The sequence below is a fragment of the Camelina sativa genome, chromosome 20, assembly GCF_030686135.1.
Source record: "Camelina sativa cultivar CO46 ecotype springtype chromosome 20, ASM3068613v1".
NCBI classification, from domain to species: Eukaryota; Viridiplantae; Streptophyta; class Magnoliopsida; order Brassicales; family Brassicaceae; genus Camelina; species Camelina sativa.
This window is the reverse complement of record NC_141899.1, coordinates 1,205,354-1,232,752: the sequence shown is the minus strand read 5'-3', so window position 1 is coordinate 1,232,752 and position 27,399 is coordinate 1,205,354. Positions and strand designations below refer to the sequence as shown.

General features: G+C 36.3%; 6 protein-coding genes, 1 non-coding gene and 1 pseudogene across 13 annotated transcripts; 5 read left to right on the top strand and 3 right to left on the bottom strand.

Annotated features, from left to right (window-relative positions):
• The first annotated feature begins 1,732 nt into the window (after positions 1–1,732).
• On the top strand, positions 1,733–7,468 carry LOC104772069 (serine/threonine-protein kinase CTR1-like). Of its 4 annotated transcripts, none has more exons than XR_015593877.1 (16): positions 1,733–2,699; positions 3,101–3,402; positions 3,505–3,646; positions 3,866–3,969; positions 4,093–4,298; positions 4,658–4,921; positions 5,111–5,151; positions 5,420–5,488; positions 5,569–5,669; positions 5,759–5,843; positions 5,955–6,053; positions 6,303–6,371; positions 6,485–6,616; positions 6,721–6,815; positions 6,906–7,110; positions 7,244–7,468. XR_015593877.1 is itself a non-coding variant. In XM_087506382.1 (15 exons), the coding sequence occupies exons 1-15, from the start codon at positions 2,046–2,048 to the stop codon at positions 7,000–7,002; spliced, it is 2,460 nt and encodes an 819-aa protein (XP_087362508.1). In that variant the 5' UTR covers positions 1,801–2,045; the 3' UTR covers positions 7,003–7,468. The 4 variants fall into 4 exon arrangements, 1 of the variants encoding a protein (XP_087362508.1); XR_015593878.1 differs by having other exon boundaries at positions 1,806–2,699; positions 7,213–7,468; XM_087506382.1 differs by having other exon boundaries at positions 1,801–2,699; positions 6,906–7,468.
• Positions 7,469–8,091: 623 nt separating this feature from the next.
• Positions 8,092–10,488, top strand: LOC104768556 (heat stress transcription factor A-3). Of its 2 annotated transcripts, none has more exons than XM_010492562.3 (2): positions 8,092–8,836; positions 9,434–10,488. In XM_010492562.3, the coding sequence occupies exons 1-2, from the start codon at positions 8,504–8,506 to the stop codon at positions 10,355–10,357; spliced, it is 1,257 nt and encodes a 418-aa protein (XP_010490864.2). In that variant the 5' UTR covers positions 8,092–8,503; the 3' UTR covers positions 10,358–10,488. The 2 variants fall into 2 exon arrangements, with proteins under 2 accessions (XP_010490864.2, XP_087362509.1); XM_087506383.1 differs by having other exon boundaries at positions 8,103–8,840.
• A 264-nt stretch (positions 10,489–10,752) lies between these two features.
• Positions 10,753–12,025, bottom strand: LOC104772111 (F-box protein At1g47810 pseudogene; annotated as a pseudogene). The gene has a single exon (XR_015593880.1). The product of XR_015593880.1 is annotated as an F-box protein At1g47810 pseudogene (transcript).
• Positions 12,026–12,050: 25 nt separating this feature from the next.
• LOC104768555 (uncharacterized) lies at positions 12,051–14,031 on the bottom strand. Of its 2 annotated transcripts, none has more exons than XM_010492559.3 (3): positions 13,751–14,031; positions 12,427–12,515; positions 12,051–12,337 (listed from the first exon to the last, which is right to left on the bottom strand). In XM_010492559.3, exons 1-3 carry the CDS (start codon positions 13,857–13,859, stop codon positions 12,227–12,229), a joined length of 309 nt encoding a protein of 102 aa, XP_010490861.1. In that variant the 5' UTR covers positions 13,860–14,031; the 3' UTR covers positions 12,051–12,226. The 2 variants fall into 2 exon arrangements, with proteins under 2 accessions (XP_010490861.1, XP_010490862.1); XM_010492560.3 differs by having other exon boundaries at positions 12,427–12,512; positions 13,751–14,027.
• Positions 14,032–15,427: 1,396 nt separating this feature from the next.
• TRNAL-AAG (transfer RNA leucine (anticodon AAG)) lies at positions 15,428–15,508 on the top strand. The gene has a single exon. It is a non-coding gene; the product is annotated as a tRNA-Leu (tRNA).
• Positions 15,509–17,860: 2,352 nt separating this feature from the next.
• LOC104768552 (D-mannose binding lectin protein with Apple-like carbohydrate-binding domain-containing protein) lies at positions 17,861–19,779 on the top strand. The gene has a single exon (XM_010492557.3). It carries the CDS (start codon positions 18,200–18,202, stop codon positions 19,652–19,654), a length of 1,455 nt encoding a protein of 484 aa, XP_010490859.2. The 5' UTR covers positions 17,861–18,199; the 3' UTR covers positions 19,655–19,779.
• Positions 19,780–20,110: 331 nt separating this feature from the next.
• LOC104768554 (fructose-bisphosphate aldolase 4, cytosolic) lies at positions 20,111–21,975 on the top strand. The gene is made up of 3 exons (XM_010492558.2): positions 20,111–20,506; positions 20,614–20,841; positions 20,934–21,975. Exons 1-3 carry the CDS (start codon positions 20,479–20,481, stop codon positions 21,755–21,757), a joined length of 1,080 nt encoding a protein of 359 aa, XP_010490860.1. The 5' UTR covers positions 20,111–20,478; the 3' UTR covers positions 21,758–21,975.
• Positions 21,976–23,976: 2,001 nt separating this feature from the next.
• LOC104768551 (trihelix transcription factor PTL) lies at positions 23,977–27,399 on the bottom strand. Its single transcript, XM_087506381.1, has 2 exons — positions 26,672–27,399; positions 23,977–25,583 (listed from the first exon to the last, which is right to left on the bottom strand). The coding sequence occupies exons 1-2, from the start codon at positions 27,145–27,147 to the stop codon at positions 24,275–24,277; spliced, it is 1,785 nt and encodes a 594-aa protein (XP_087362507.1). The 5' UTR covers positions 27,148–27,399; the 3' UTR covers positions 23,977–24,274.

Genomic DNA, 27,399 nt, shown 5'->3' with positions numbered 1-27,399 from the left:
CTACAGTAAAATTACTAACCATGAATGAATCACAAATTTAAATCTTTTTTCCTAATCCATAGAAAAACGAAAACCAGTTAACAAAATCTATGGAGTGTATATATGATAATAACATTAAGTACGGTCCAACTACGGATAATTAAATGGGATAGTTGCACGAGTGGGAATTAAGCAGCAATAGACTACCAAATCTTAAATAATCTCAACTAAACTAATTGATTACACACTAGTTAAAAAAAGTTAAGTAATACGTAACCCAAAATTTTGTCTAAGTATTCCACAACGTACCTTTATATATTCAGCAGCCGTGATATATTTTTAAAATAATACAAAAGGAGAAGAAAAAACAAAAGAAGAAGAAGCAACTTACTGGAAAAAAAAAAAACTACGGCTAAAAAAAAATCAAGTTAATGACAAAAATGCGGTGAGTGCATTGAACCTGGCAGTATTCGATGAACCTTAGTATTTATTTTATTGTCCAAGTTGCGTTGATAACTTGATTGATAAATTAATGACAGCTCATTGACTATCTCCGGAAAAAAAATCTGAAAAATCTTTAGGGATAGAAGAATTTTATCTTGACTTAATTAGTAGATTAATTATAGAACTAATTTAAATAGACTAATACAGTAATACTACTAAAACTGACCTAATAATTCCATACATTAAACCTAAACGTAAATTTAATTGTTACCCACAATTCACTATAAATTGTATAATTACTGTAATTAGTGTTTTGTCCATTCAAATTCACTGTAAAAACAACGTTAACGCTTCTTTTTCAATATTAGCTAGAGTTTTTATTTGCCGTATCAACAACATTCAATACGTGTTTAAGGTGGTGCTTCCAAGATCAAAAATACAAAAATCTTATTTGTTTACGTCAATTTTAGCAAATTATACGAATACAATCTTATTTATCTACTACAAAAAAACTACATTATCATAAACAAAAATATTTGTTTGTTTGTCAACGATCCAACATAAAGAAAAAGAAGAAAGATTTAAGATGCATGCATAATAGAAGACGTAACAGGCATAAAACACGAATGTTTGAATAGACAAAAGAATATAAAGACACAAGAGCCCATCCATTTTTGCTTACACGAATACATCCCCCTCAACCCCCAACAAAATACTACTATTGTATATATATACTAGATAAACTTTACAACGTTGAATTATGGAGATTCAGAAAGCTTTTTTTGATGTTGTATGTTAGACTAAAAAGTGAATTAAATCAAATGTCACGTATTCAGATTGGTATAAGAAATATAACCAAAACTTTTGCAGAGATTGTAATCTCAATTCCATATATAGAAATACTTTGGATCTTATTCAAGTGGGCATGCAACATGGTTTAGTCTATAACACGTGAGCATGTTCCTCTTTTTAGCTTTGTTTCCTCTTTGAAACGGTCACTACCTATGGAGTGATTATGGGTTAATTGATGTAGAAGAATAAACTCGGGGAGATATAGCTTTTGAACTTTTAATTCGGGGGGCAACTGGCATTGAACTTTTTTTTCGGGGACATATAGACTGGGGTAAAGAACGGGCTCTATCTGACTCGATACGATAGTTCTGGTGGGGAAATAGACCGTCGGCCCTATGTTTTACATTAGTATCTTCCAATCTCAGTTGCATTCTACCCAAAAAAAAATACACAAATCGATTGCTTAAACTTTTCATGGTGGTTAAAATAAAATTACAAAATTTGTTTTGGAAAAAATGTCAAAGTTCCATAAAAAAGGGGGGAAATGAGAGGGAATATAACGAAATTATCAACAGAAACGCCACCGAGTTAAAAGTTCTCTCATTAGTTTATATACAAAATTAAAATTAAAAAATTCCAATTTCCATTAGAGAGAGAGAGAAGAGAATTTTTATTAAACAAAAAGTAAAGAAGAAAAAATATGAAAAACTAGAGAGAGAAACAAGTGGCTAGCTCAGCCGAATTTTTTTTCTTCAACAATGGCGGTTTCCTAGGGTTTGAAGCTTATATGATCGGAGACATCATCACTCATCTAGATCGCCGTAACTTCCATGGAAATGCCCGGTAGAAGATCTAATTACACTTTGCTTAGTCAATTTTCCGACGATCAAGTCTCTGTTTCCGTCACCGGAGCTCCTCCGCCGCACTATGACTCTTTGTCCAGCGAGAACAGGAGCGCAAGCAACAATAACAGCGGGAACAACGGGAAAAACAAGGCGGATAGAAGCGGATTTGATTGGGATCCTAACGGCGGCGGTGGTGGTGGTGGTGATCATAGGTTGAGTAATCAGCCGAATCGTGTTGGGAATAATAATATGTATGCTTCGTCGCTAGGGTTACAGAGGCAATCGAGTGGGAGTAGTTTTGGTGAGAGCTCTTTGTCTGGGGATTATTATATGCCTACGCTTTCTGCGGCGGCTAACGAGATCGAATCTGTTGGATTTCCTCAAGACGATGGGTTTAGGCTTGGTTTTGGTGGAGATTTGAGGATACAGATGACGGCAGACTCGGCTGGGGGTTCTTCATCTGGGAAGAGCTGGGCGCAGCAGACGGAGGAGAGTTATCAGTTGCAGCTTGCTTTGGCGTTACGCCTTTCGTCCGAGGCTACTTGCGCTGACGATCCGAATTTTCTGGATCCTGTGCCGGACGAATCTGCTTTGAGGACTTCTCCAAGTTCAGCCGAAACCGTTTCACATCGTTTCTGGGTATTGGTTTTGATTGATTGCCTTTTGTTCGTTCCTGTTTAGCTTTGTTTCGCTAAATTCTTGAATCTTGGTTATACCTCCGAAGTTTCAGTTAGATCTCCCTACCAAGCGTTGAAAAGATCCCAAGGAATTAGTAAAGAGATCTGGGGTTATTATTAGAAATTTTAAAGGTTTAGGGGGTTGGGATTATCAATATGTCTGTTTGGAATGAGTTGCTCAGGATAGGTCACTGTGCAATCAGATGTGGAGTAGGGACTGTGTTTGTTTATTGGCAGATCAGGAACATGCAGCTGATTTAGTGATTTTTGTTTGTTGGCAGTTCTGATTTTCTAAAAATGCGCCTATTTATGAATTGTGAATGATTGAGAAAGAGAATGAGTCTTTTTGGTTTACTGTATCAGGTTAATGGCTGTTTATCGTACTATGATAAAGTTCCTGATGGGTTTTACATGATGAATGGTCTGGATCCATATATTTGGACCTTATGCATTGATCTGCATGAAAGTGGCCGTATCCCTTCAATTGAATCATTAAGAGCTGTTGATTCCGGTGTTGACTCTTCGCTTGAAGCGATCATAGTCGATAGGCGTAGTGATCCAGCCTTCAAGGAACTTCACAATAGAGTCCACGACATATCATGTAGCTGCATAACCACAAAAGAGGTTGTTGATCAGCTGGCAAAGCTTATCTGCAATCGTATGGGGTTTGTACTCACACAATCCCTTACAATCTCTTTGAAGTTATAATTTATATCTTCCTGTGATTTCTCACATTGCTTGGTAATCGTTAATTCTCGGCTCCTCAGGGGTCCAGTTATCATGGGGGAAGATGAGTTGGTTCCCATGTGGAAGGAGTGCATTGATGGTCTAAAAGAAATCTTTAAAGTGGTGGTTCCCATAGGTAGCCTCTCTGTTGGACTCTGCAGACATCGAGCTTTACTCTTCAAAGTGAGATCCCAACTTTGGTGTTATTCCTATGACATTTGAGAGATACCTTTTGAAATGATCATAGAAATTATTTCGCTTCATCCATTTGTTTGTATTGTAATACATGTTAAGAAAGTTGCTTGAGAAAAGTGGTGCTATTGGCTAGAAAAACACCAGGTTACTGGTAGTTGAATATTTGAAAGAAAAAAAATGCTTATACCTCCCACTTGGTGCATGCAGGTACTGGCTGACATTATTGATTTACCCTGTCGAATTGCAAAGGGATGCAAATATTGTAATAGAGATGATGCCGCATCTTGCCTTGTCAGGTTTGGGCTTGATAGGTATGATACAAGTGGTTGCGAAAGAGCCTTTATTTTCCTATTTTCTTTGCTTTCTGTTTCTGTAAAAACATTCCTAGCCCAAACTATTAGGTTGATGATTGGGAAAGTTTGTTTTGGTTTCAGGGAGTACCTGGTTGATTTAGTAGGGAAGCCAGGTCACTTATGGGAGCCCGATTCCTTGCTAAATGGTCCATCATCTATATCAATTTCTTCACCTTTGCGGTTTCCACGACCCAAGCCAGTTGAACCCGCAGTCGATTTTAGATTACTAGCCAAACAATATTTCACCGACAGCCAGTCTCTTAATCTTGTTTTCGATCCTGCATCAGGTATTCCCAATAGAGAAAACCTTTGTTAACTTTTTGCATGCTGCTTACATCTCGTTTTATATTTCCCCTACAAGTGGAATCTCCTATCATTTATGGTATTTCTTGATCATGTCTTCGATATCCGAAGGGTTAGTAGTCTTAGAATGTTTCTATTGTTTGTTTTCTTGTCTCATTTTAATTTTAGTGGTTTTGTGGATGTTGGTGTGTGTATGTGTGTGGGTTGGTGGGTGCTTCGCCTAGTGATATTAAAGGTTAAACTTGTTGACTGCTGTTCAAGCGTATCAATTTTAGTGCATTTATGTGTAAGACTTGTCTTCTGGACTCTGGTTTCTTATATCTGCTTGTTTGAATGGTTGTAGATGATATGGGATTCTCAATGTTTCATAGGCAATATGATAATCCGGGTGGAGAAAATGACGCATTGGCAGAAAATGGTGGTGGGAGTGCTAATATGCCTCCACAGAACATGATGCGTGCGTCAAATCAAGTAGAAGCAGTACCTATGAATGCCCCGCCAATCAATCAGACAGTTCCGAACAGGGCAAATAGGGAACTTGGACTTGATGGTGATGATATGGACATCCCGTGGTGTGATCTTAATATAAAAGAAAAGATTGGAGCAGGTAATAAATTTACGGAAAAATAGTGACTTGGTCTATGAACGTAAAGAAATGTGAAATTCTTGAGTAGATGGTTTTGCTATGGACTCTGTTCTCGAACTAAATAAGGAAAAAAATGTTTTGCCATCTTAGATTACATTCTTCTCTGTTGCCTTAATCCTTCCACTCTAATTTGAGCTACTGCTCTTTCAGGTTCCTTTGGTACTGTTCACCGTGCTGAGTGGCATGGCTCGGTAAGAACTTTTTTTTCAGAATTTTGCACAGCTAGTTTGTTTTCGCTCTTAAAATTTGGTTGCGACTTTTGGATCTGTTTGGTGTTAAAAAAAGCCAAAATTATTACATCTGTCCGTTCTGTCATAAATTAAACTTGGGCTTCAAAGTATCCCAATTTAGATACTTGTCTTTATATCATAAATTTATCTTCCTGATTGAGTTTCCCAGTGCTCTCACTAGAAGAATTCTGATTTTGACCATTGCAGTAATATTTTCTACCAATTTCAGGATGTTGCAGTGAAAATTCTCATGGAGCAAGACTTCCATGCTGAGCGCGTCAATGAGTTCTTAAGAGAGGTGCACAACTAAAATTTGCTCGTGATATTGGTAATGGACTTGGTGTATTAATGCCTTCCATGATCTTGATTCGCTGTCAGGTTGCAATAATGAAACGCCTTCGCCACCCTAACATTGTTCTCTTCATGGGTGCGGTCACTCAACCTCCAAATTTGTCAATAGTGACAGAATATTTGTCAAGGTACAGTTACCTGGATTTTGAGGGGTTTATGTGCTGAGTGTAGAATTTTAGCCTACAATGACGCTAATACCATGATATCTTTCAAACAGAGGTAGTTTATACAGACTTTTGCATAAAAGTGGAGCAAGGGAGCAATTAGATGAGAGACGTCGCCTGAGTATGGCATATGATGTGGTATGTTTAATTTCCTTTCGACACATTCCTGTATGGGTGCAAATTAAGTTGATCACCTTCTGATTTTGGTGTTTCTTCACATCGAATATTCTTTCCAACTCTTTGTTGCAGGCTAAAGGAATGAATTATCTTCACAATCGCAATCCGCCTATTGTGCATAGAGATCTGAAATCTCCAAATTTGTTGGTGGACAAAAAATATACAGTCAAGGTTTGAATCTGAATTAGAAATTGTTGTGTCCAGTGCCTTGATTTGATTTCAGTATAATAACATTCCTCTTGTGAGATCTGGTTATATGTATATATTAAAGCATCTTGGGGACACTCTTGGGGACACTGCAGAAAGGCATTAATCTGCTGTAACTTAAACAAGCACAGCAGTCTCAAGCTGTTGTCTTCAAAACAATCTGTCCAGCAAAACATTATTTTTCCAACTCCTCCATTTGTCTTAAAATTTCAGGTTTGTGATTTTGGTCTCTCGCGATTAAAGGCCAGCACGTTTCTTTCATCAAAGTCAGCAGCTGGAACTGTAAGTTCAATTTGATTGAAAGCTAAAACAAGCTAAACTACATTACTCTTATTTGGTCCGAAATAATTATTGTCCAGTGGAAGTTAAATAATTTAATGACTTTGTTGTATCAGCCTGAGTGGATGGCACCAGAAGTCCTGCGAGATGAGCCATCTAATGAAAAGTCAGATGTGTACAGTTTCGGGGTCATCCTGTGGGAGCTTGCTACATTGCAACAACCATGGGGTAATTTAAACCCGGCTCAGGTACTTTTTTACTCTAAAACATCTCGTTGATAAGAATCTATTTTGCATAGTCTACAATCCATAACATGATATATGACCATAACAAATAGAAAAATGATCCGTAGGTTGTAGCTGCGGTTGGATTCAAGTGTAAACGGCTTGAGATCCCGCGGAATCTGAATCCTCAGGTTGCAGCCATAATCGAGGGTTGTTGGACCAAGTACGTTAAGATTTTCTGTCTTGTTTAAAACCTTCTTTTTTTTTTCCACTTTGAATAGACTTCATGTTTATGCATATGTTTGGTTGCCAGTGAGCCATGGAAGCGTCCGTCATTTGCAACGATAATGGACTTGCTAAGACCATTGATCAAATCAGCGGTTCCTCCGCCGAACCGCTCGGATTTGTAAAATCCCACCCAGCCCATTTGAAAGTTGTTATAATCACGATATGCACATATACTCTCAGCATTCTTTTGCTGCCCAGGAGGGGAGGCACTAGTTAAGATAGCTTATAAGGTACATTCCTCATGAGCTGTCGGTCATATCCTAAACAGTCGCGGTTCTTATAGATTTTGCGAACTTTGTCTGCTGTTTTGCTATTTTTTTTTTATGTTGCAGATTGTTAAAATGTACATGACTATTGTGACAGGGAGGGAAAAAAAAAATGTAGTAATGGAAACAGTGAGTGGGGGGAATATCTATCTAGTCCCAAAGGGTAAGCAATGCAATATATGTTGTTGTTATCTCTTGTAGTAGTGTAATGCACTTAAAAGTTATAATTATTTAATTACGTTGTTGTACATTCATACACGGATAAATTAGTTACTTACTAAGCGAGAGTAAAAAAGAGCAGCTCTGGAATGCTGCTGTCAAAGGATTTTTTTGCAAAGGCAATATATGATACGTTGGAATTAACATATTTATCTATTGTGACCCCTACGGTTAGTCTGGCCTTGAACTATAATAACCAACAGAAATGAATCAGAAACCAAAGAAAGAGTAACTTTTGGAGACTATACACAAAATAGGAAAGTCGATTTTGTAAGTTAAAATATGAGATTTACTAATTTAATCGTAAGGTTCTTGAACTTATAAAAAAAGAAAAAAAGAAAAACAGAGTCCAAAATATCTCAGATCGTTAAACACAAGGAACTGAAAAATATCTTAAGTGTATTTGTGTTTGCCTTCGCTTATAAGTAATTTTGACCTCCACTTATGAGAGAACGATATAACCAGATTTCATAATTACAAGAAAAAAAAAGACCACTAGTATATGTATATCGTTTGATGGATTTGGTAATGGCGTAAATTAAAATGATAGGACTCTCTGTAATCTAAAGCAGACACAAAAAAATAAAAAATATTTGAAAAAAGTCTTAAAAAAAAGGAAACGCGAGAAAACGAATCTGTGTGTGTGTGTGATTGTCGTGAGGGACCAAAGTAGAAAGCTGACCTGGCAAACACGCTATATCACTCCTTTCCTCTTTTTAAATATATATCTTAAAAAATATCCAAAGATCACGTGGGTCCCACTTTCTCCCCTTGGGCAAATCAGAGAGAGAAGCGAAGATGCAAGGAAAGAAACAACTTCTTCAATGTCGGTGGTGTTCACAGTTCACCCAAATACAAACCAACGAATCAAAGAAAGAAGATGACGACGAAGATGAATCCACGGTGGCGGAAAACTGACCCACCCATATCCCACCGCCTCTCTTTTCCCCTGAGATTTTTTTTTTTTTTCAATCTACAGTTTAGTCGGTTACTTCCTTCTTCTCCCTAAACCTTTATAAACCCTTACAAACACCTCTCTTCCTTTCTTAATCCCTCATTATCATACCCACACCCTTCCTTAATTTCTCTTTCTCTCTCACTCAGTAAACCGTAAAAATTTCGCTTCTTTTTATCAACAATGAGCCCAAAAAAAGATGATTTTTTTTCCAAACCAACTCCAATTTCAGTACCACCAGGGTCTCTCCACTACGTCGACACTGACACCATATGTTCTCCTCCTACTCCTCCACTCCCTATGCCACTAGACATCTTGCAAGTGAATCAAGTCCCTCCCTTTTTGTCCAAGACTTTTGATTTGGTTGATGACCCGACTCTTGACCCTGTCATCTCTTGGGGACTCACCGGTGCCAGTTTCGTCGTTTGGGATCCTCTCGAGTTCGCCAGGACCATTCTCCCTAGGAATTTCAAACATAACAATTTCTCCAGCTTCGTCAGACAGCTTAACACTTATGTGGGTATCATCACTCCCCCTTACAATTACTGTAACCTTTTTTTATCTTCTAATCTCTTCTCTTCTCTGCTTTTTGTTTTGTAGATAGTTAAACATGGCTGCTGCTGATTTTTCAATTTTTTGGTTTGTATATGTTTCTGTAATGTTTTTGATACTCAAAACACAAATTTCTTTTTGTATTAGATTCTCGAAACTGGTTTTTGAATAACTTTTAATTTTGATTCTTTTGGGATTTGTGCAATCTCTACACCATTGTAACACTGAATTTTTGTATCTATCAAAATTTTGACTTGGATGTTTTATATTATCCTTGTAACCTTGTTGAGACCAAGATACTACTCTTTGTATATAACTATGGTTTCGTGTTCTGTTTGTTATTTCCTCACAATGTTACCTTCGCTACTGTTTTTACTCACATGAACTTCACTCTTGTTAAAAAGGTAGAATCTTCTAACTTAAGTTATGATTTACACAGACGTTAACCTATTTTGATTGCAATTTGCTGGTGTGATCTTGATGTAAATCATGGTTTGTTGTTCTCTTATTTGGTTCTTGAGCTTTTTTTGAGTTGTTCTTGGGGGTTGGAAATGTTTCCAGGGATTTCGAAAGATTGATACTGACAAATGGGAATTCGCTAACGAGGCTTTCCTTAGAGGCAAGAAGCATCTTCTCAAGAACATTCAACGTCGTCGATCATCACCACAATCCAACCAAACTTGCACTAGTAGTAGCTGCAGCCAAAGCCAAGGGTCACCTACTGAGGTTGGAGGAGAGATAGAGAAACTTAGGAAAGAGCGGCGTGCATTGATGGAGGAAATGGTTGAGCTTCAGCAGCAAAGCAGAGGTACAGCTCGCCACGTTGACTCTGTGAACCAGAGGCTGAAAGCTGCAGAGCAACGTCAGAAGCAGTTGCTCTCTTTCTTGGCTAAGTTGTTTCAGAACCCTGGTTTCTTGGAACGCCTCAATAACCTCAAAGGAAGAGAAAAAGGAGCACTCGGATTGGAAAAGGCGACAAGGAAGTTCATCAAGCACAAACAGCAGCAGCCTCAGGATTCTCCAACAGCAGGGGAGATGGTGAAGTGTGAAGCTGATGATTGGGAGAGATTGCTAATGTATGACGAAGAGACTGAGAACACTCTACTCTCTGACCAACAAGGGATGACTTCAAGCATAGGAGGAGCTGATCCCAAAGGCAAGAACTTGATGAATCTATCAGAAGAAGAGATGACAGAACCAGATTACTTAATGACCTTCCCATCTCCTGAAGGACTTGTCAAACAAGAAGAGACAACATGGAGTATAGGTTTTGATACTACAATACCAGCTTTCAGCAACACCGATGTATGGGGAAACACAGTGGACTATAACGATGTCTCAGAGTTTGGTTCTGTTGCAGAAACAACAAGTGGTGGTGGTGGTTTGCCTGATGTCTACTGGGAACAATTTGCTGCAGGAATCACAGAGACTGGATTCAACTGGCCAAGTGGTGATGATGATAATACGCCAATGGATGATCCTTAAGAGCTTTTCATATAATATAGTTTAGACCAGACTAGAAACCCGTTTATTATCGGGTGAACTATTAATTCATTATTCATTTTGAATGCACTCTTTTACATATAATAATAATGAGTTTGATTGTGCCTTTCTTATTCAGAATCCAGGTTTTTTCACATTGTTTATTATGGATTACACTTAACTATGTTTTAGTCTGAATCTTTGGGTTTTTTATCTGGTGGAGTAATCAAATGTTTGCAGGTCTGAAGTGGAACGATGTTTCTTTGAGGATTCTTCTCTCTAAAGCTGTCTGGTTTGAATCTCCACAATCATTCATGTCCCAGGTACAAATGCAAAAGCTCTTTCTCTCTATGTGTCTTCTTCTTCTTCTTTTCTTTTTTAACTAAAAGATTCAAAAGTGAAAACAAAGACTCATATATAGTAAAGCTTAGAACAGACTAGTTGAAAAACAAACAAGCTTAGAAGCAGGCAAGCAGCAACATGATTGATTACATGAAACTCTCTCTCTCTCTCTCTGTAACTCTAAATAAACATAAGAGTTTCTACGTGATGTAAGAATGATGTATCAAAATTTCCAATTATATGCTTGGTGTTTCCTAGTAGCTCAACACTTCTAACCCGGTTGCTTTTGTGATCCACAAAGTAAACATACAACTCTTTAAACTGGATGGATGCATAGACAAACTCTCCCATCTCAGAAACGCCCAACATTTTCAAACAGGAATGATGTTTTCTCTCAATACTATTTAGAGAAAAAGATAGGCGTTGTTTCGACCAATCTTGTCTCTTGGCGTCCTTTAGAACCCACAGAATGAAAGTGTAGCGTTCACCCCACGCTCGAGTGACAAGAGCTACTTTCCCATGGTAGTTAAGCAACTTATTAAAACCCATGCCCCTCTTGGGAAGTATGGAAGCAATTTCCAAAGTTTCAGACCTCAAATCAAACCCTACCAAGAGTTGTTGTTCCATGTTGGCAAAGGAACCGGAAGCAGTGTAATATAAAACGCCATCTATGCAGACAGAGTTAGGTCCTAAGGGAAGGTGAGGAGTGGGGCATTGGATCGTTCTCCAATTTTGAGCTCCTCCCAATGTGATCACTTGATGTCCACGAAACCGAGTAACATTGGTGAACAAGCACAAGACTTTGTATTGGGCATTAACCGGATCATATCCTAAAAAGGATCTGACGATGACATCAGTGGCGTTGAGAGTGGGTAAGGTTAGTGGGATTACTTACGACTTGTTCTTGACCATATAAAAAATTGATCAACCCATGGACATAACAAGGCTCCTGGTAACGCAGTTCCTTTGAATGAGACACCGTACTTGATAGAAACTCAGCAAGTGGAAGTGGTTTCTTCTCTTCCACCAGAGTTTGTTTGGAGAAAAAGTGGAAGTATTCTTGACAAGTCTTTGTTCTACCATTGACAGCAAAGAGGAAGCGAGGCTGCTTCTTTGGGGAAGACCGTAACGAGAACCATCTCACGAAATCCTCACCGCGGATGATTCTTTCCCATAACTTTGATACGCAAACGAACCTGCCTATAGATTTGGCAGGCAACCTCAACAGAATCTCGAACACTACGTCCCCTGGAACTGGATTATTCTTCTGCATATCTCCCCCAACTCTGCTTTGTTTGTTCTCTGTTAGGTTTGTTATGCCTCAAACCCTTCATATATATGTAAATAACAAAAAAATGGAAATACATCTTTTATTTTTATTTTCTGCATACATATATTGCTGCCACAATACAAATTACTTATTATTTTATAATTTTTGATTTACTCGTGTTTACAGACTAAACTTTATTTTAAGTTTCACATAATAATAATGATAAATATAAATAAATAAAGAGGTGGGGTGGGGGATGGTTAAGGCTTGTCGTGGCTTTGAGTGTAGATGTAGTCCAAGTGAGATTCAGTGATCATCCTTCTCTTCGTACACTCTTCATCCCTCTCCTCACACTTCTCTTCACCCATCAGCTTTGAACCAAAATATTCAGGAGAATATAAAAATTTTAATTTACGAATGTAATATAATTAAGGTCGGTTAAAAAAAAAAAAAAACTTACCTGGGATAATTCTTGGGCCATCTCAGAAGCCTTATCTGCTTGTGTAGCCTTAGCCCAAACCCAATTATCATTCTTGTTTCCTTTTTCTTCTTTTTTTTGACGTAAAAAAGAATGTGAAAGAGAAAAAATGTAAAAATTGGTGAGAGAGAAATAGTTCAGCAGATTTTTAACAAGAACATGCAGTAGATTTAAAGATCTCTCCTTTTTGTCACTCATTGAGGATCTATAAGACTATAACCAAATATGGTCCCAAGGTTCCTACGGCGCAAGTGATCGGAACCTAATATTTCATGCTAAGATTTGAATTATGGGTCATTGAAAAGGCTTTACATTTATCACATATGTAATTTTCATACATTTAATTGGTGGTTTGATTTTTTTTTTCATATCGAACTTAAGGAGCAATCACGGATCACATGGAAATCGTTGAAATATTCAATATCTTAAAACTCTAAATGATAATTATTAAAATAAAAAATAAAATAAAAACCTCTAAATGATCCACAAGATAATTATATCATAAGGGAAAAATTGTGATTCTATACTTCTATATATACATTTTTGGAGACAATTATGAAATAAATCCTGAAGTTCAGTACTATTTACAGGGAATGCCACTGACATTAAATATTACTTAAATTCATTTTTTTAATAAAAACTAATTGTTATACATAGTAATTGTTAGATGAGCATATGCCATAAATTTTGGTTTAATTGTTATAAATAAATTTGAAATGTATTTATAGAAACTAATTAGTTCTATCTAAATTATTAAATAAAATAAATATACCTTTTATATTTTAACACCATTTAAAAAAAAAGATTATTTCTATGTTAAACTTAATAAAAATTAAAATATTATGAATTTTTAGATTTATAAATGTTAAAAATCTCATAAAACAAGGTTTATTTCAAATCGGGTTATAGCAACATTAGCATAAATTTTAAATTTTATTAATCAAATGCTAGAACATAGGTTAAATTTTAATTAATGTATAAATATAAGGGATAAAGATTTAAAATATGCAAAACATTAGTCATATACTCATATATATATATATAATTAATCTACTAATCAAATTATATTTTTCTTTTCTAAAATAAAATATAGCTACGCGGTGTACCGCGGAATAAAATCTAGTTATAAAATAAAAAGAGTTCCCATTGTTTCCGGCAATCAAGTTTTGCCAAAGCTCGGAGAAAAGTTTCTTAAAATACTTTTTAATATACAAGTATATATAGGTTATACATATATACATGCATGATGCTAATGCATGGGTCTATACTCTATATATTACATGGTATATATTAGAGTAGTATATACCTTCGTTATCCCCTTGCAAAGAACGTTGATGAGCCGTACGAAGCTCAGAGAACTGAAGAATAAGAAGAACTACAAAAAGGAAGAACATAATCCCAAGTTTCTTTTCCATTTTCTTTTCTGTTTCAGAGACTTTTGAGGACTACAAACATGAAGAAGAAGTCAAAAGTTTTTATATATGTCTAGATCTCTCACATGGTCGGTTACATTTACTTATTTACGTTTATGCCCATGTTTTATAGTGTGTTGTTGAGTGGATCCTCTTTTTATTTTATTTTACAACCTTCATTTTGCGAGGAGTTAGTATATATACGTAACTTCAATCAACCAGAGAGTACCAGACAAAACAACTAGACGACAACTACTTATACACTCAATTACTTACTAGGTAAGTTGTATAAAGATTTGGTTTATATTATAATTATAATAAGTAAAACCTTTTTATGAATCTTCTCCTACTGTATTTACCCGAAAATTAGTCGAAACAAGTAGACAATTAAAACCACGAGTGTTATAAGTTAAACCAATTTATGAGTTTTCACCTCTTCCGAACAATACAATGTTTTTTTATAACATTAAATTCTTAATTTAGTTCTGCTATTAACATAATACAGTTTTTGGTTGACACAACATAGTGGCGATATCCCCCACCCACGAGAAATAAAGATTCCTCCTCGTTGGTTGTGTAATGTAATGACAAAAGCAAAACGTACGCACTCTCTTTTGGCGTTACACAAAATTACTGTCCGTTGTTTCCTGTTACCTCTATTATATAATACAGTAAATGTTAACATTTTTTTCCTCGGACTAGATTACATTCACATTTAACAGTTTCATCTATATCAACTAAGTTGTGGGAATCGACGTAGAGGAGCTAAGTAACAATAAAACAACTCAATTTGAAAATACAAATGTAAATCATGCATGCATGAATCTCCGTTTGACGTTGATGATTTCGAAGAGGGGATATAACAAGGATATTATTATACTTATCCCAAGATAATGTAATAAAACTGTAAACCTATCACCAATGTTATTAAGAAAATGGAAACCTAAAATTCTTAATTAGAGAATATTAAGCCGCTGGTAATGATATGGGGGGGGGGGGGGGGGGGGGTGTCACATCATTTAGGGATTTGGATCTATCTTTGACTAATTCGATTTATGTATGACAAGGAATTTGGAAAGAGAAGGGATCATCACGACACGAGCCTAATTTGATTACTTGTTGGGAGTCATTATCATATTACTATTTTTGCGGTAAGCCGACACATTCGAGAAACTAATAAAATTATGCGTATCTTTTTAGCGTTAGATAAGAGAATTGTATTGTGTCGTCCATTCATTATAGTACCAATTGAGATGAAGCAGAGACAAGAAAAGAGACCCTCGAGACTTTCTTTCGATTTTTTGGTGGTAGTCCTTATCACTCATTCATGCTTTAATAATTCACACATGCAATTTTTGTAATTCTGTCTAATCTGATCATTGATTGTGTTTTGCTTCATATATATATATTTTATTAATCAGGTCTACGATACTGTAAATTAATTCGACTTTAAACAAAATAAAATGTATTTTTCATGTGAATTTTCTGTCGATGATTCATTTAGAAAAATATATTGTAATTAGGTTAATTCCCCCTATCTTATACTTGATTGAAATTCATAATGTCAACAAGTTGATATGGCCGAGTTGGTCTAAGGCGCCAGATTAAGGTTCTGGTCCGAAAGGGCGTGGGTTCAAATCCCACTGTCAACATTTCCTCTTTTTTTTTCTCTCCATCTTACTAGGCCTGTTCAGTTTCGGCCCATCAATTACATATTGTTGCCAGGTGAATCTAGCAGGCCATATTGTTATGATGAATTAAAAAACAAACAGTGGCCCGTTTCGTGCAGCCCACCCACTTCGACATAATACTACAAAATATATTCGAAATCAGAAACTAGAACACTTAATGAAAAAACCCATAAGGCCATAACTAATGTGAATCATATGACTTTTTTTAGTCAGACGATCGATCCTATTAATTTTTTTTTCTCAAATTACCTGGAAAAACTAATATAACTAGTTATCTATAATTTGAAGTTAGTCATAGTCGTGGCTAAAATTTTTTTTTTAATGTGAAAATTGCATGTTTATTTAGGGGTTCTCCCGTAGAAAAGCTTAAACAGTTATGGGGATTAATTTAAGTATTTAACAGATACAGTAATGGGAACAATCATATAATATAATTTATATCGGTAATAAACTATAATTGACTTTGCAAATTACATAATTCAGAAGTCAAGAACCTTGAACCAGAATTGTTGAATACTATAATCTATTGTAAGAAAAGGTAAAAAGATAGAAACGAAAGCTGTACTAAACACAAAAGAGTACAAACATTTGATTACAGCGTACACAGATAGAAACATTCATTAATCTAGATAGAAAGATTAGGTTTGGTAAGAAAAATTTGGATTTTTTAGAGGGAGAACGAAGGGAACAAAAGAGTTGTTGTATGGTTGAACTTAAATGATGTCAACACCAAATAAAATAAATCGATCCCAACAAAAAAAAAAAGAGAAAAGTATTTTTTTTAAATTGAAGAAATAGAAACTATGAAGTCAAAATCCGAATTGGTGAGACTTTCGATGTGTTTAGTTACGATTACGATACATTCATACATATCCTCCCGCCAGCCAGTATGTCAACTCCTCACATTTAATGATCCTTTTTACATAGTCAACCCATGTGACTTAGATAAAATAACTCACCCATCATTGTGAAATAAGTTAGTTTGAACTTTCATTGGATACGAATCCAAAAGAAATATACTTATATATGATATATAGTTATACACCATGGATGTATACACCACCACGGTCACTCGAGTTTTTTGGCGGTGTAAATAAGATTGCATGTTGTATCAACTAGAGATTTAATGACCAGCTGACATAAACAGACGACGAGCTTGAGTCTTTTGACCTGCTAGATTTGGTGCGACTTTTGTCCTAACTTCATTGTTATACAATAATAGTAATTTCATTTCATTTTATTAACACCTAACCTTCTAGATTTTCCTTTTCATTTTGTGAGGAAGTTTTGTGTATGGCTTGATCGCATTAGGAGCTTTATGCCTAAATTCAAATCATTTTAATATAAAAGTAAATATATATATATTTTATAAACTACTAAAAGTATGCAGAATCCTTCTTTTTGTGTGTTTTTCTCACTAATCACTTTAACTCGGTTCGTAGTCCTTTTTCCTTCTAAATTATGAGATTTCATACATTCCTTTTTTCTTCTTTATGGATGATCAGTGGATGATGATAAAATTTGATGTCTAAACTCTTATTACATACTTAGAAACCTATCCATATATATTAACAAATTTCGGAGATCCTGAGCATTTGCATCCCCCACGTACACACTCTCAAAACCAGTCATATTCAAAACCTTGTTATTTCAAAGAGATACTTAACATCCATATAGATTAGCTTTTGCCCATTTTTTATAATCATGTAACTCTAATTTTATATAACCTATTAACACGACCGAGCTCATTAGAACAAACCTCGTTTAAGTTTATCTTAAAGATCTTTTACGCCTAAACAAATAGTTTGTTCTTGAACTATCTAGTGACTATATCTTTTGGATTTTCTCGTTTAAAGAGTTTACTTTTCTACAACATTCGGAGATATATTTGAGTGTACATCATTTTAAATCAATATATCCTCACAAAATAAATCGATTAAATTAAAAAAATGCACTTGTGTATTAGCCATTTAGCCTATTAGGGATGATTTCTCTCGTTTGTAAATAATATTGACACGAACAAAATACAGTTAAAACATTCCCATACTCTTTCTTTGCTACGGTAATGGGAACATGGTAGAAAAGGAAAAACACACAAAAAAATTGGAACAATATACGAAATTAACACATTACACATACATAGATTTACAAATATACTGTATTATATGTATACAAATATACACACACATACTGACACTGACACATGCTTAGTGCGTGCAATAATTTGTCTTTACTCAAATATTTTAAGTGTAAACAATCTGGTTTAGCGCATATTATATACAACTGGTCCATTTGCGCCTAGCTAGCGAATAGCGAGTAATGGTCTGATATGATTACAATTTATCCCACCAGAAAACCATATCTTTCTCAAATCTCGACTCCAAATATTTAATTTCAGCCCCCACGACATCGACGCCGTTTCTTATTGTTTTATTTCTTTCTCTTTTCCAAAATAACATATTCTAGTACCGGCAAAACATATTTAATCATTTTATTCATATTTTCAGCATATTTTACGTCTCTATATATATTATACACACACTCAAGTATATGATGCAATGGAGTCTCTCTGCATGAACGAATAAAAAACATCACAATCTCTCTTTCTTCTCTCTGTCTCTCTCTCTTTATATTTGATTCAAGTTTCCAAAAATGGAAGGTTTGTGTTTAAACTCTTTCACTCGTGTTTTACTCTTGTCGTTCATTTTCTTGGTTTCTTCTTCTCATACATGGCAACGAGTCAACGCGGTCGAACCGGTTTTGGAGCTGGTAAAAGGCTTTGAAGCTAAACCGGACCCGTCCATCGACGTGTTTCAGCCTCTCCTCACTGACCCGAACGGGAACTTTTCATTCGGTTTCTTACGTGTAAACGGGTCACGCCTCTCTCTCGCCGTAACCCACCCGAACTTAACGGATCCACTCTGGATTCTTGATCCGACCCGTTCAGCGAGCTGGTCCCATAAAACGAAGCTTTTCTTCAATGGCAGCCTCGTAATTTCCGATCCTTCTTCGAGGTTAGAATGGTCAACTAACACTAACGGAGACCGTCTGATCCTCCGTAACGACTCGAATCTCCAAGTTGTGAAAACGTCGTCGTTTGTCGTGTGGGAGAGTTTTGATTTTCCCGGAAATACCCTCGTAGAGAATCAGAATTTCACATCTGCCATGGCTTTGGTTTCGCCCAACGGTTTGTATTCGATGCGGTTAGGTAGCGATTTCATCGGTTTATACTCTAAAGTGAGCGATGATTCTCAACAGTTCTACTGGAAACACAGTGCTCTTCAAGCCAAAGCCAAAATCAAAGACGGAGCCGGTCCAATTCTAGCTCGGATTAACCCGAACGGTTATCTTGGTATGTACCAAACCGGAAATATAATACCAATCGATGTCGAAGCGTTTAATAGCTTTCAAAGACCGGTTAACGGTTTACTAATTCTCCGATTAGAACCCGACGGGAATCTCCGGGGATATCTCTGGGACGGATCTCACTGGGCTTTGAACTACGAAGCGATCCGTGAAACGTGCGATCTCCCAAATCCGTGTGGTCCGTACAGTCTATGTACGCCTGGATCGGGTTGTTCGTGTATTGATAACAGTACCGTGATCGGAGAGTGTAATCACGTGTCGTCGGCGCCGGTGGATTTTTGCGGCAAGACGACGGAGTTTAAAGTGGTGAGACGTAACGGCGTTGAAGTGCCGTTTAAGGAGCTGATGGATCATAAAACGACGTCGTCTTTGGGGGAGTGTGAGGAGATGTGTGTTGGGGATTGTAAGTGTTTTGGAGCGGTTTATAATAACGGGTCCGGGTTTTGTTATTTGGTTAATTACCCGATCCGGACGATGTTGGGCGTTGCGGATCCGAGTAAACTGGGTTATTTTAAGATACGTGAAGGTGTAGGGAAGAAAAAGAGTCGCGTTGGATTAACGGTTGGGATGTCTTTGCTAGCTGTGATTGCGTTGGTTTTAATGGTGGCGATGGTTTACGTTGGGTTTAGGAATTGGAGTAGAGAGAAACGAGTACTAGAAGAAGATGGTGGGTTATCACCCGGCCCGTATAAAAATCTCGGGTCGGATAGTTTTAGTTCCGTTGAAATGAGTCGGAGATGATAATAATAGTTTTCTGTAGTTTTTTTTCTTTCTTTTTTGTTTCCTTTTCTCATAGTTTTTTTTTTTTTACAAGAGGTTTGTATTAATTTTAACATATAGAGTATAAAATTAACTTCTTTTTGCAATTTGACCATTATCTTGTTGATGACTTTTTTACCTAACAACAAGTATTCATTAGAAAGATATGGTTTAGCAAATGGACCTTTTTGTAATATATAATTCTATTTTTAAATTTATTGATAAAAAAAATAAGGGAAAATGAGCAATTGGCGTCACGGGTGACGCTAACAAGTGTGGATGGTGGACTTTTACTAAAAAGGTCCACATGTTTTGAGATTTCCACTATCCAAATCGACTTTATTTTATAATACATCTAATTCTATATTGTTACTTTGTAAAATTATTCTGGTCAGCAGCAGCATGTAATGTAGTGCTAAGTTCACGGGCACAACCACCAGACTTTATCCCATTTTATCATGTCGATCCTTTATTAAAAACAAAACCCTTTATCAACGGACTTTATTGTCTCTCTCTCTCTCTCTCTCTAGTCCAAAATTGACAATATTTGAAGAACACTAAAAATAGAAAGGTTTGAATGTGTAAACAAAGGAACGGATCTTTCGAAAAATTTGCGACAATTTCTATTGGTTGTTAGAGTTGCTAAAAGCGATAATTTATATGGGCCGCTTGTATGACTCCTTATTTATCGCCGTATCCGTCTCCAACTCGGCCTTCTCGGCCTTTTAAAGGCCCATTCTCTTCAATTTCATACATTACCAAAAAAACGCTTTTCTCCGTCGCCGTCGCCTCTTTTTACACACACAATGTCGTGCTTCAAATCCAAATTCACCGGTAAATCTCTTTAACGTCTCATTCGATCATAGTTCAAGGACTGTGTCAGTCCTATACGTCAATGTTAAAGCTGAATATATCTCGTCGTGTTTTGTCGATCTTTACAGATGAGCTCATCGCCAATGCCGCTTACATCGGTACTCCAGGAAAAGGTATTCTCGCTGCTGATGAATCCACTGGAACAATCGGAAAACGTTTCGTAAGCATTAACGTCGAGAACGTTGAGTCAAACAGACGTGCTCTTCGTGAGCTCTTGTTCACTACTCCTGGAGCTCTCCAATACATCAGTGGTATCATTCTCTTCGAGGAAACACTCTACCAAAAGACTGCTTCAGGTTCTAAAATTCAAAAAACCTAACAAAACACTTTTATATGTGTTTTCTTGATTCTATATATATCATTGATTGGTGTTTTTTTTGCTATATAGGGAAACTGTTTGTTGATGTGATGAAGGAAGCTGGAGTGCTTCCAGGTATCAAAGTCGATAAGGGAACCGTTGAGCTCGCTGGTACTAATGGTGAAACCACAACCATTGGTCTTGACGGGCTTGGTGACCGTTGCAAGAAATACTATGAAGCTGGTGCACGTTTCGCCAAGTGGCGTGCTGTTCTCAAAATCGGAAAGGAAGAGCCTTCTGAGTTAGCTATCCATGAGAATGCTTACGGTTTAGCGAGATACGCAGTTATATGCCAAGAGAATGGTCTTGTCCCTATTGTTGAACCAGAGATTCTTGTTGATGGATCTCATGATATTGAGAAATGTGCTTATGTTACGGAACGAGTCCTTGCGGCTTGTTACAAGGCTCTTAGTGATCATCATGTGATCTTGGAAGGAACACTCTTGAAACCAAACATGGTTACTCCAGGTTCTGACAGTGGCTCCAAGGTTAAACCTGAAGTGATCGCCGCGCACACGGTTCGTGCTTTACAACGGACGGTTCCTGCAGCGGTTCCGGCTGTTGTGTTCTTGTCTGGAGGACAGAGTGAGGAAGAAGCAACTGTGAATTTAAACGCTATTAATCAGCTCAAAGGTAAGAAACCATGGAGCTTGACGTTTTCATATGGACGTGCGCTTCAACAGAGTACACTCAAGGCTTGGGGAGGTAAAGAAGAGAATGTGGACAAGGCTCAAAAGGCGTTCTTGGCTCGAGCTAAGGCTAACTCTGAAGCAACCCTTGGTGCCTACAAGGGTGACGCTCAGCTAGGTGATGGTGCTTCCGAGAGCCTTCACGTCAAAGACTACAAATACTAAATGGTCATTTACGGAATTTTTGGAAATTTTGGTTTTATTGTTCTAGTTTGTAAAGTATTTATGATAAAACCCTTCTCGTTGGGGAGTGGTTGTAATTATTCAAAAAAGGATGTTACCATATGTCTACAGACGTATTATGTTCTGTTAAATTTTTTTGCCCAATTATTAAATTTGTAACGAAAAAAAAGAAGGAAAGATTATAGTAGATGTCACTAAAAGTTGTGGGTTTTGTGGCTACTAGTTCTATAGACGTGAATTATCTGATAACTACGTTGACAAAAGTATGACTTTGTTTGTTCTGGTACATTCAGTCACATATCTTATCCAGAAAAATTAGAAATCACTAAATAAATACTCAAAAATCCAAGAAAGAAGAATTTTGAAGATTGAATGAGTGGAATATAAAAAATAATAATATCATATAATGAGGTGATGATGTGTCTAGTCGTAGGGTGGACAGAATAGAGAGACAATGGCAGTGACTGAACATAAAAATAGGGTCATGAAAACAGTTTGAAATCTTTAGTGATGAATAATATAAACTTGATCAGTCGTCTTATATTCACCACAATCTTCTTTGTATGGGTTACTTTTTTGTAATTGCAGAATATATTTTTACAAGTGATAAATTAAAAGGATTTATTATTTAATTCTGAAGGTTTTATTAATATATGTGAAAAGCTTCTAAAACATTCAAAATTTAGGAAAATTGAGAGAGTGTTTAAATGTTTCAAGGATTTTGTGGTTAGTTCCTTTAAATAGATTGAATTTTCTAGATAAATTGATTGCTTGAAAGAGTAAATATTGAACTTAAAAAGTTCTCTAAATTTCCACAATATAGCAACAACTATATCCAAATTATAAAAACAGTTAATAAAGTTTGACAAGAAGAATCATCAAGCTCTAGAAGTAGGACTGGTCTTTGTGTGGAACCCATAAAACGAACAAGCACTTAAATGAGAATAGAGACAATTCAGAATTAATCAACGTTATCAGCAATAATGTGTAAGTACGAAGGATTGGATTGACTCGTGCTCGTGTCTCACTGTCTCTATAGGGAATAGGGACAAAAAGGAGAAGAAGAGATCATGGAGAGAGAGATAAAGGCAAATGGTTACTTTCTCTCTGACCATTAACACACTGAATCGACCAGAGCTTACTTCACTACTCTTACTCTCTGTCTCCATCTACATAACTCTCCATCTCTTTCTCTCTCTAGGATTACCCCAAATTTACAGCTCTAGCCTTCTATGTATGTTTTCTTTGTATCTCCATTTATGTACATACATTAATTAGATAGGTTGAGTCTTCAAGACCAAATTAAGTTCAAACAAGTTTACAACAATCAAATAAATAATTCAGGCGAGAGCCATTCAAAATGTTATGAATATGAACCTTCCATGCCAGAAAAGTTGGTTCAGAAACCGAATAAAATAAGAAATACTATATGTTTGATTTACGTCATAAATTTAGTAGTTTTTAAAGTAGCTGTGTTTTATTCTTTCAAAAAATCCATTTTATTAACCCATTTAATAATTTAAAAATTAATCTTCGACCCAAAAAAAAAGAAATGGGGTTTCTAAAAAAACTAGGGAAATTAGATTTTTGAAGTTCCTACTAATTCCTAATGAAAACTAATAAAACCCTATTATTTGAGCTAATTATCCAGAAGAAACCGTTTAAAAAAAAACAAAACTAAAGAAAACTTGTTAAAACTGTTGCGTGCCAATGGACAAGAACCGTTTGGTTCATATGTTACTGTCTCTCGAATCTATTCATTTCTGCCAATGAAAAATATAGAAGTCTATGTAGGCTCAGTGTAGTCAAATCCTTTCCTATAAATCATCAAAGTATTAATAATTTAACCCCCCGGAAATTTTGGTTACATTCAAGGGTCGAGGGAAAATGTCATGTTCATCTTCAAACTATGATAAATATCTTCTTTTTTTTTTTGTCATCAAAAATCATATTTAAAGGTAAAGAAGAATTATGTTTAAATGTTGAGTGGCTTAAGAAGACATGCATGATGATTTGATTTTTTTTTTTTTTTTTTTTTGTTATCCTATGACATGTCTTGTCTGGTTTTGCGTGTCTACACCTTCGGTTGCAGAAAACAAATTCTCTTATAAAAGTTGATTTTTATGAGTACGATCTTTGAATTAGCATATGGATGTATATAAATACGTATGCTCGTTTTTTCTGGGTCAGCAAAATAGTTATTGGGATCAAAATTCAATATTTAGAAAAAGATTGATATAAAAAGTCTTACAAAATAAGCACATGCAAATTAAACATAGTATATAACCGTTGGTTAAAGCCTAATTTGATTTAATTCTTAGCCAATTCATCTTATACATGCTGATATAAATTCGTTAAGCCCCAACAAATATTCCATTTATGATTCTAAGCATCATGTGACATATATTAATAGCTAAGTTAAGGTTTTTCTCATATATAGCTAACTCAAAAGAATTAGTTAACCAAATGATTACCTTCTTCTTCATTGAGACACATTACTTACTGATTGTCTCCTTTACTGAGCCTCAAACCATAACTTTCCCACAAATTCTGATCTCCATCTCCCATGAAGAACGGGAAGCAGTTTGTACTAGCTGCCATTGCGCCGCTCGGATTTCCAGTGGTTACGTTTGCGTTTGCGTTTGATGTTGAAGAACCTACATTGCCTTGTTCGTTCATCTGATGCTGATCATTGTCATTATATCCACTTTCTTGATTGTTGTAGATTGGATTTTCTTCTGTTCTTGGATAGTATACACCGCAGCTGGACGAATTATCCTTCCTTTTCTTGTTGATTTGCTTCTTTTCTTTCCTCATTCCATTGCTTATCCATTCCCACTTTTCCTTGCATAATAAGGCACTTCTCTGATCAAACCCTAACTGAACTAACTTCGCTGCAATCTCTTCCCATAGAAATTCATCCGAGCACCCTCCCAATATCTCTTGAAATGCCGAGTCCATGCTCGTTCTTATCTCCATAAGCTTTATAATCTCTTGCTCATCCCAGCAGCTACCACTTCCTTTAACAGTAACATTGTTAGTCATTGTTTGATCGCTTCCATTCTCATTCTGATTCTCACTATTGTTTCGGATCTCATTATTACCATTAATCCTCTCTTCCGGGGACGAACATAGCGGCTTTACCAATGGCTTTCCTGTCAAGTATTGCAACGCCTCAATAACTGCTACATCCCTAGCTTCCATTCGCGCCCTCTCTTTAGCCCAAAACAAATGCTCTTTATCAATCCGTGCAGCTTCAGTCTTCCTCCATTCCTCTTCTTTCATCATCCGTTGTTCCTCTTTGTCTTCAATAACCTTTGTCAACTTTTCAAGCCAAACATCTTGCCTCTCTATCAACTTTTTCATGTTCGCATCAATGAACTCCTTGATCTTCCCTTTCCAACTCCTCGTTTTCCTTCGACTACTAGAATCATTCCCTTCCGACGAAGAAGTCATCAGCTCCAGCTCGGAGGAGTTGTAGTTGTTAGAAAGACTAAGGCTTTGATGAAATCCATGAACACTGTCAACGTTATGAATGTTGGACGTTGTTGTAGTAACGTTCATAGGGTTTTGCGTGTGGAAACCATGAATAGCACTGCTCATGAACTGCGTGTTATGATTGGGACAAGAAACCAAGTTGTTGGAATCGCCGTAGAGCGCTTCAAGCTGCCGGAAAAATCTGTAATGTTTGCCGTCTTGTCTTCCGGCTTTGCCTTCTTTAGTCTTCCTATAGTATTTGTAAAGATTCTCAAACTTCTCTCTGCACTTCTTTCCACTCCTCTGGTATCCATGTTCCTCGGACATAATCCTATTTATATATTAAAAAATACGAATGAGAAAAAGAATTAGCTCATGTTTGATTGAATTCGGAGCAGTGCCCTAATCTTGAAACTAGCAAGAATCATTGACTATTCATAAGATATTCATATATTCATTTTCATGAATATATTAGATTATAGATAGTGACACATAAAGTTTGTCTTCTTTTAACATACACTTGTTAACTTTCGGACCAAGACTAGTGAACTAATAGTTTACCACAAGAACATGTTTCTATGCTCAGTTACACAAAAGAGGAGGGTACATATCTTCAGAAGCTAAGAAAGATGAATCAGAAGTTATCAGTAAAAAAACTCAAAAAGAAGAAATCTAAAATCAAAGTCAAAGAAGATAATAAATCTTTTTGTTTTACTCTTGTTTATGTTTTACCCTTTTGGGTTTTTAAAGCACCTGATAGTGTCTTAACTGAAACTGCGAAGGTCTGGTCATTCTCTTGACCAAAACAAAACAACTCCTAAAGAAATTGTTTGAAACTGACCACTCTATAGTTACACATCAATATGTGTGTCTGTGTAGTATACGTGGGAATGTATATACGTATATATATATATAGATATATTGATCAGCTGAAAAGTAAGTTGAAATTGAGGAACCCAAGGGAAGTGTTGAGGTCACATTCTTTCTTGTTATTAATGCAAGAATAATTAAAAAAAAAAAAAGATTAAATTTCTCTTCGGGATTTTCACTTGAAATGTCTTAATATTTAACAAGAAAGCGTATGAAAGGTCAAATCTTTTCAAATCCGAAAGAAAACCCACAACACCAACACAAAATATATAAGGTCAAATCTTTTCTTATTTTTAATTTATATATAAAGAAGATTGAAACTGTTTAGTGTTCATAAGTAGCAAATGTTATTAATTTCCTCAATTGGAAATTAATTTCTTGTAATTGATCAACTATTAAACTAGGAAACATTTTTTGAGAAATATGTATGCATAATTAAAGTATGTTTAAGAAAAAGTTACCAAAAATAAAATAAAAATAAAGACGAAGAATGAGGAGAGAGAGAGAGAGAAATTAGGGTAAAATCGAGAAAAGATAAGTGAAGCAAACCTAGAAACTTCATCCCAGAGAGGTCCTTTTTGATTAGCTTCTTTGAATTTATGATCAAGACGAGATCTAATCTCCAACAGAGTTAGGGTTTCTTGTCTAGGCCACCTTCCAGTTCCTCCGCCGTCTCCTCCTACTCCGCCGCCGAAACCTCCACCGTCTAGAAACCCACTAAACCCAACTCCACCACCACCACCACTAGTACTCGCGTTCAAGTTACTGTTGTTGTTTCCAGCCGTCGAGGAACTTCCACCACCCAGTCCATGTATGCCACGTGGCAAGAAACCCATCTCTTGATCGGTAGTGAACTGGTGAAGACGGTGCGGTTGTTGCGGCAGCGCCGGAGCGAGGTTGAAGCCGAAGAAATCAGAAGGAAAATGAGAAGAAGTAGACGGTGATGTCGTCGTCGTCCTCCCTCCGCCTTTCATGAGCTGCCGGAGCTCCGGTATACCGTACTGAGGATGCTGATCTTGATCCATTCTTTCAGATTTATATTTTCAGCAATCGATAGTGAAGGGAGAGAAGAAAAAAAAAAAAGGGTAAAGGTTTATAACCTTTTAATTCCAAAAAAAAAAAAAAGAGAGAGAAAAGATTGAAGCTTTTATTTTTAGAGAAAGAGAGAGAGTGAGAGAGAGAGACAGATCGTGTAGTCCACGAAAAGGGTCGAATGTAAGCTACAGAGACGATATGGTCCCATGACTTAATAACCCTTTATATTCTTCTTGAATGTG

Excerpts from the sequence above, each read along its gene's own strand:
- LOC104772069 (XM_087506382.1), top strand. The coding sequence starts at position 2,046 with ATGGAAATGCCCGGTAGAAGATCTAATTACACTTTGCTTAGTCAATTT. Across the intron at positions 6,372-6,484 it reads CAAAGTCAGCAGCTGGAACT|CCTGAGTGGATGGCACCAGA; the intron begins GTAAGTTCAATT and ends TTGTTGTATCAG. Across the intron at positions 6,816-6,905 it reads ATCGAGGGTTGTTGGACCAA|TGAGCCATGGAAGCGTCCGT; the intron begins GTACGTTAAGAT and ends TTTGGTTGCCAG.
- LOC104768552 (XM_010492557.3), top strand. The coding sequence starts at position 18,200 with ATGGAAGGTTTGTGTTTAAACTCTTTCACTCGTGTTTTACTCTTGTCG.
- LOC104768554 (XM_010492558.2), top strand. The coding sequence starts at position 20,479 with ATGTCGTGCTTCAAATCCAAATTCACCG. Across the intron at positions 20,507-20,613 it reads CTTCAAATCCAAATTCACCG|ATGAGCTCATCGCCAATGCC; the intron begins GTAAATCTCTTT and ends CGATCTTTACAG. Across the intron at positions 20,842-20,933 it reads CTACCAAAAGACTGCTTCAG|GGAAACTGTTTGTTGATGTG; the intron begins GTTCTAAAATTC and ends TTTGCTATATAG.
- LOC104768555 (XM_010492559.3), bottom strand. The coding sequence starts at position 13,859 with ATGGAAAAGAAACTTGGGATTATGTTCTTCCTTTTTGTAGTTCTTCTT. Across the intron at positions 12,516-13,750 it reads TTTGCAAGGGGATAACGAAG|AAGAAAAAGGAAACAAGAAT; the intron begins GTATATACTACT and ends GTCAAAAAAAAG. Across the intron at positions 12,338-12,426 it reads TGGCCCAAGAATTATCCCAG|CTGATGGGTGAAGAGAAGTG; the intron begins GTAAGTTTTTTT and ends TTTGGTTCAAAG.
- LOC104768556 (XM_010492562.3), top strand. The coding sequence starts at position 8,504 with ATGAGCCCAAAAAAAGATGATTTTTTTTCCAAACCAACTCCAATTTCA. Across the intron at positions 8,837-9,433 it reads TCAGACAGCTTAACACTTAT|GGATTTCGAAAGATTGATAC; the intron begins GTGGGTATCATC and ends AAATGTTTCCAG.
- LOC104768551 (XM_087506381.1), bottom strand. The coding sequence starts at position 27,147 with ATGGATCAAGATCAGCATCCTCAGTACGGTATACCGGAGCTCCGGCAG. Across the intron at positions 25,584-26,671 it reads CTCTGGGATGAAGTTTCTAG|GATTATGTCCGAGGAACATG; the intron begins GTTTGCTTCACT and ends ATATATAAATAG.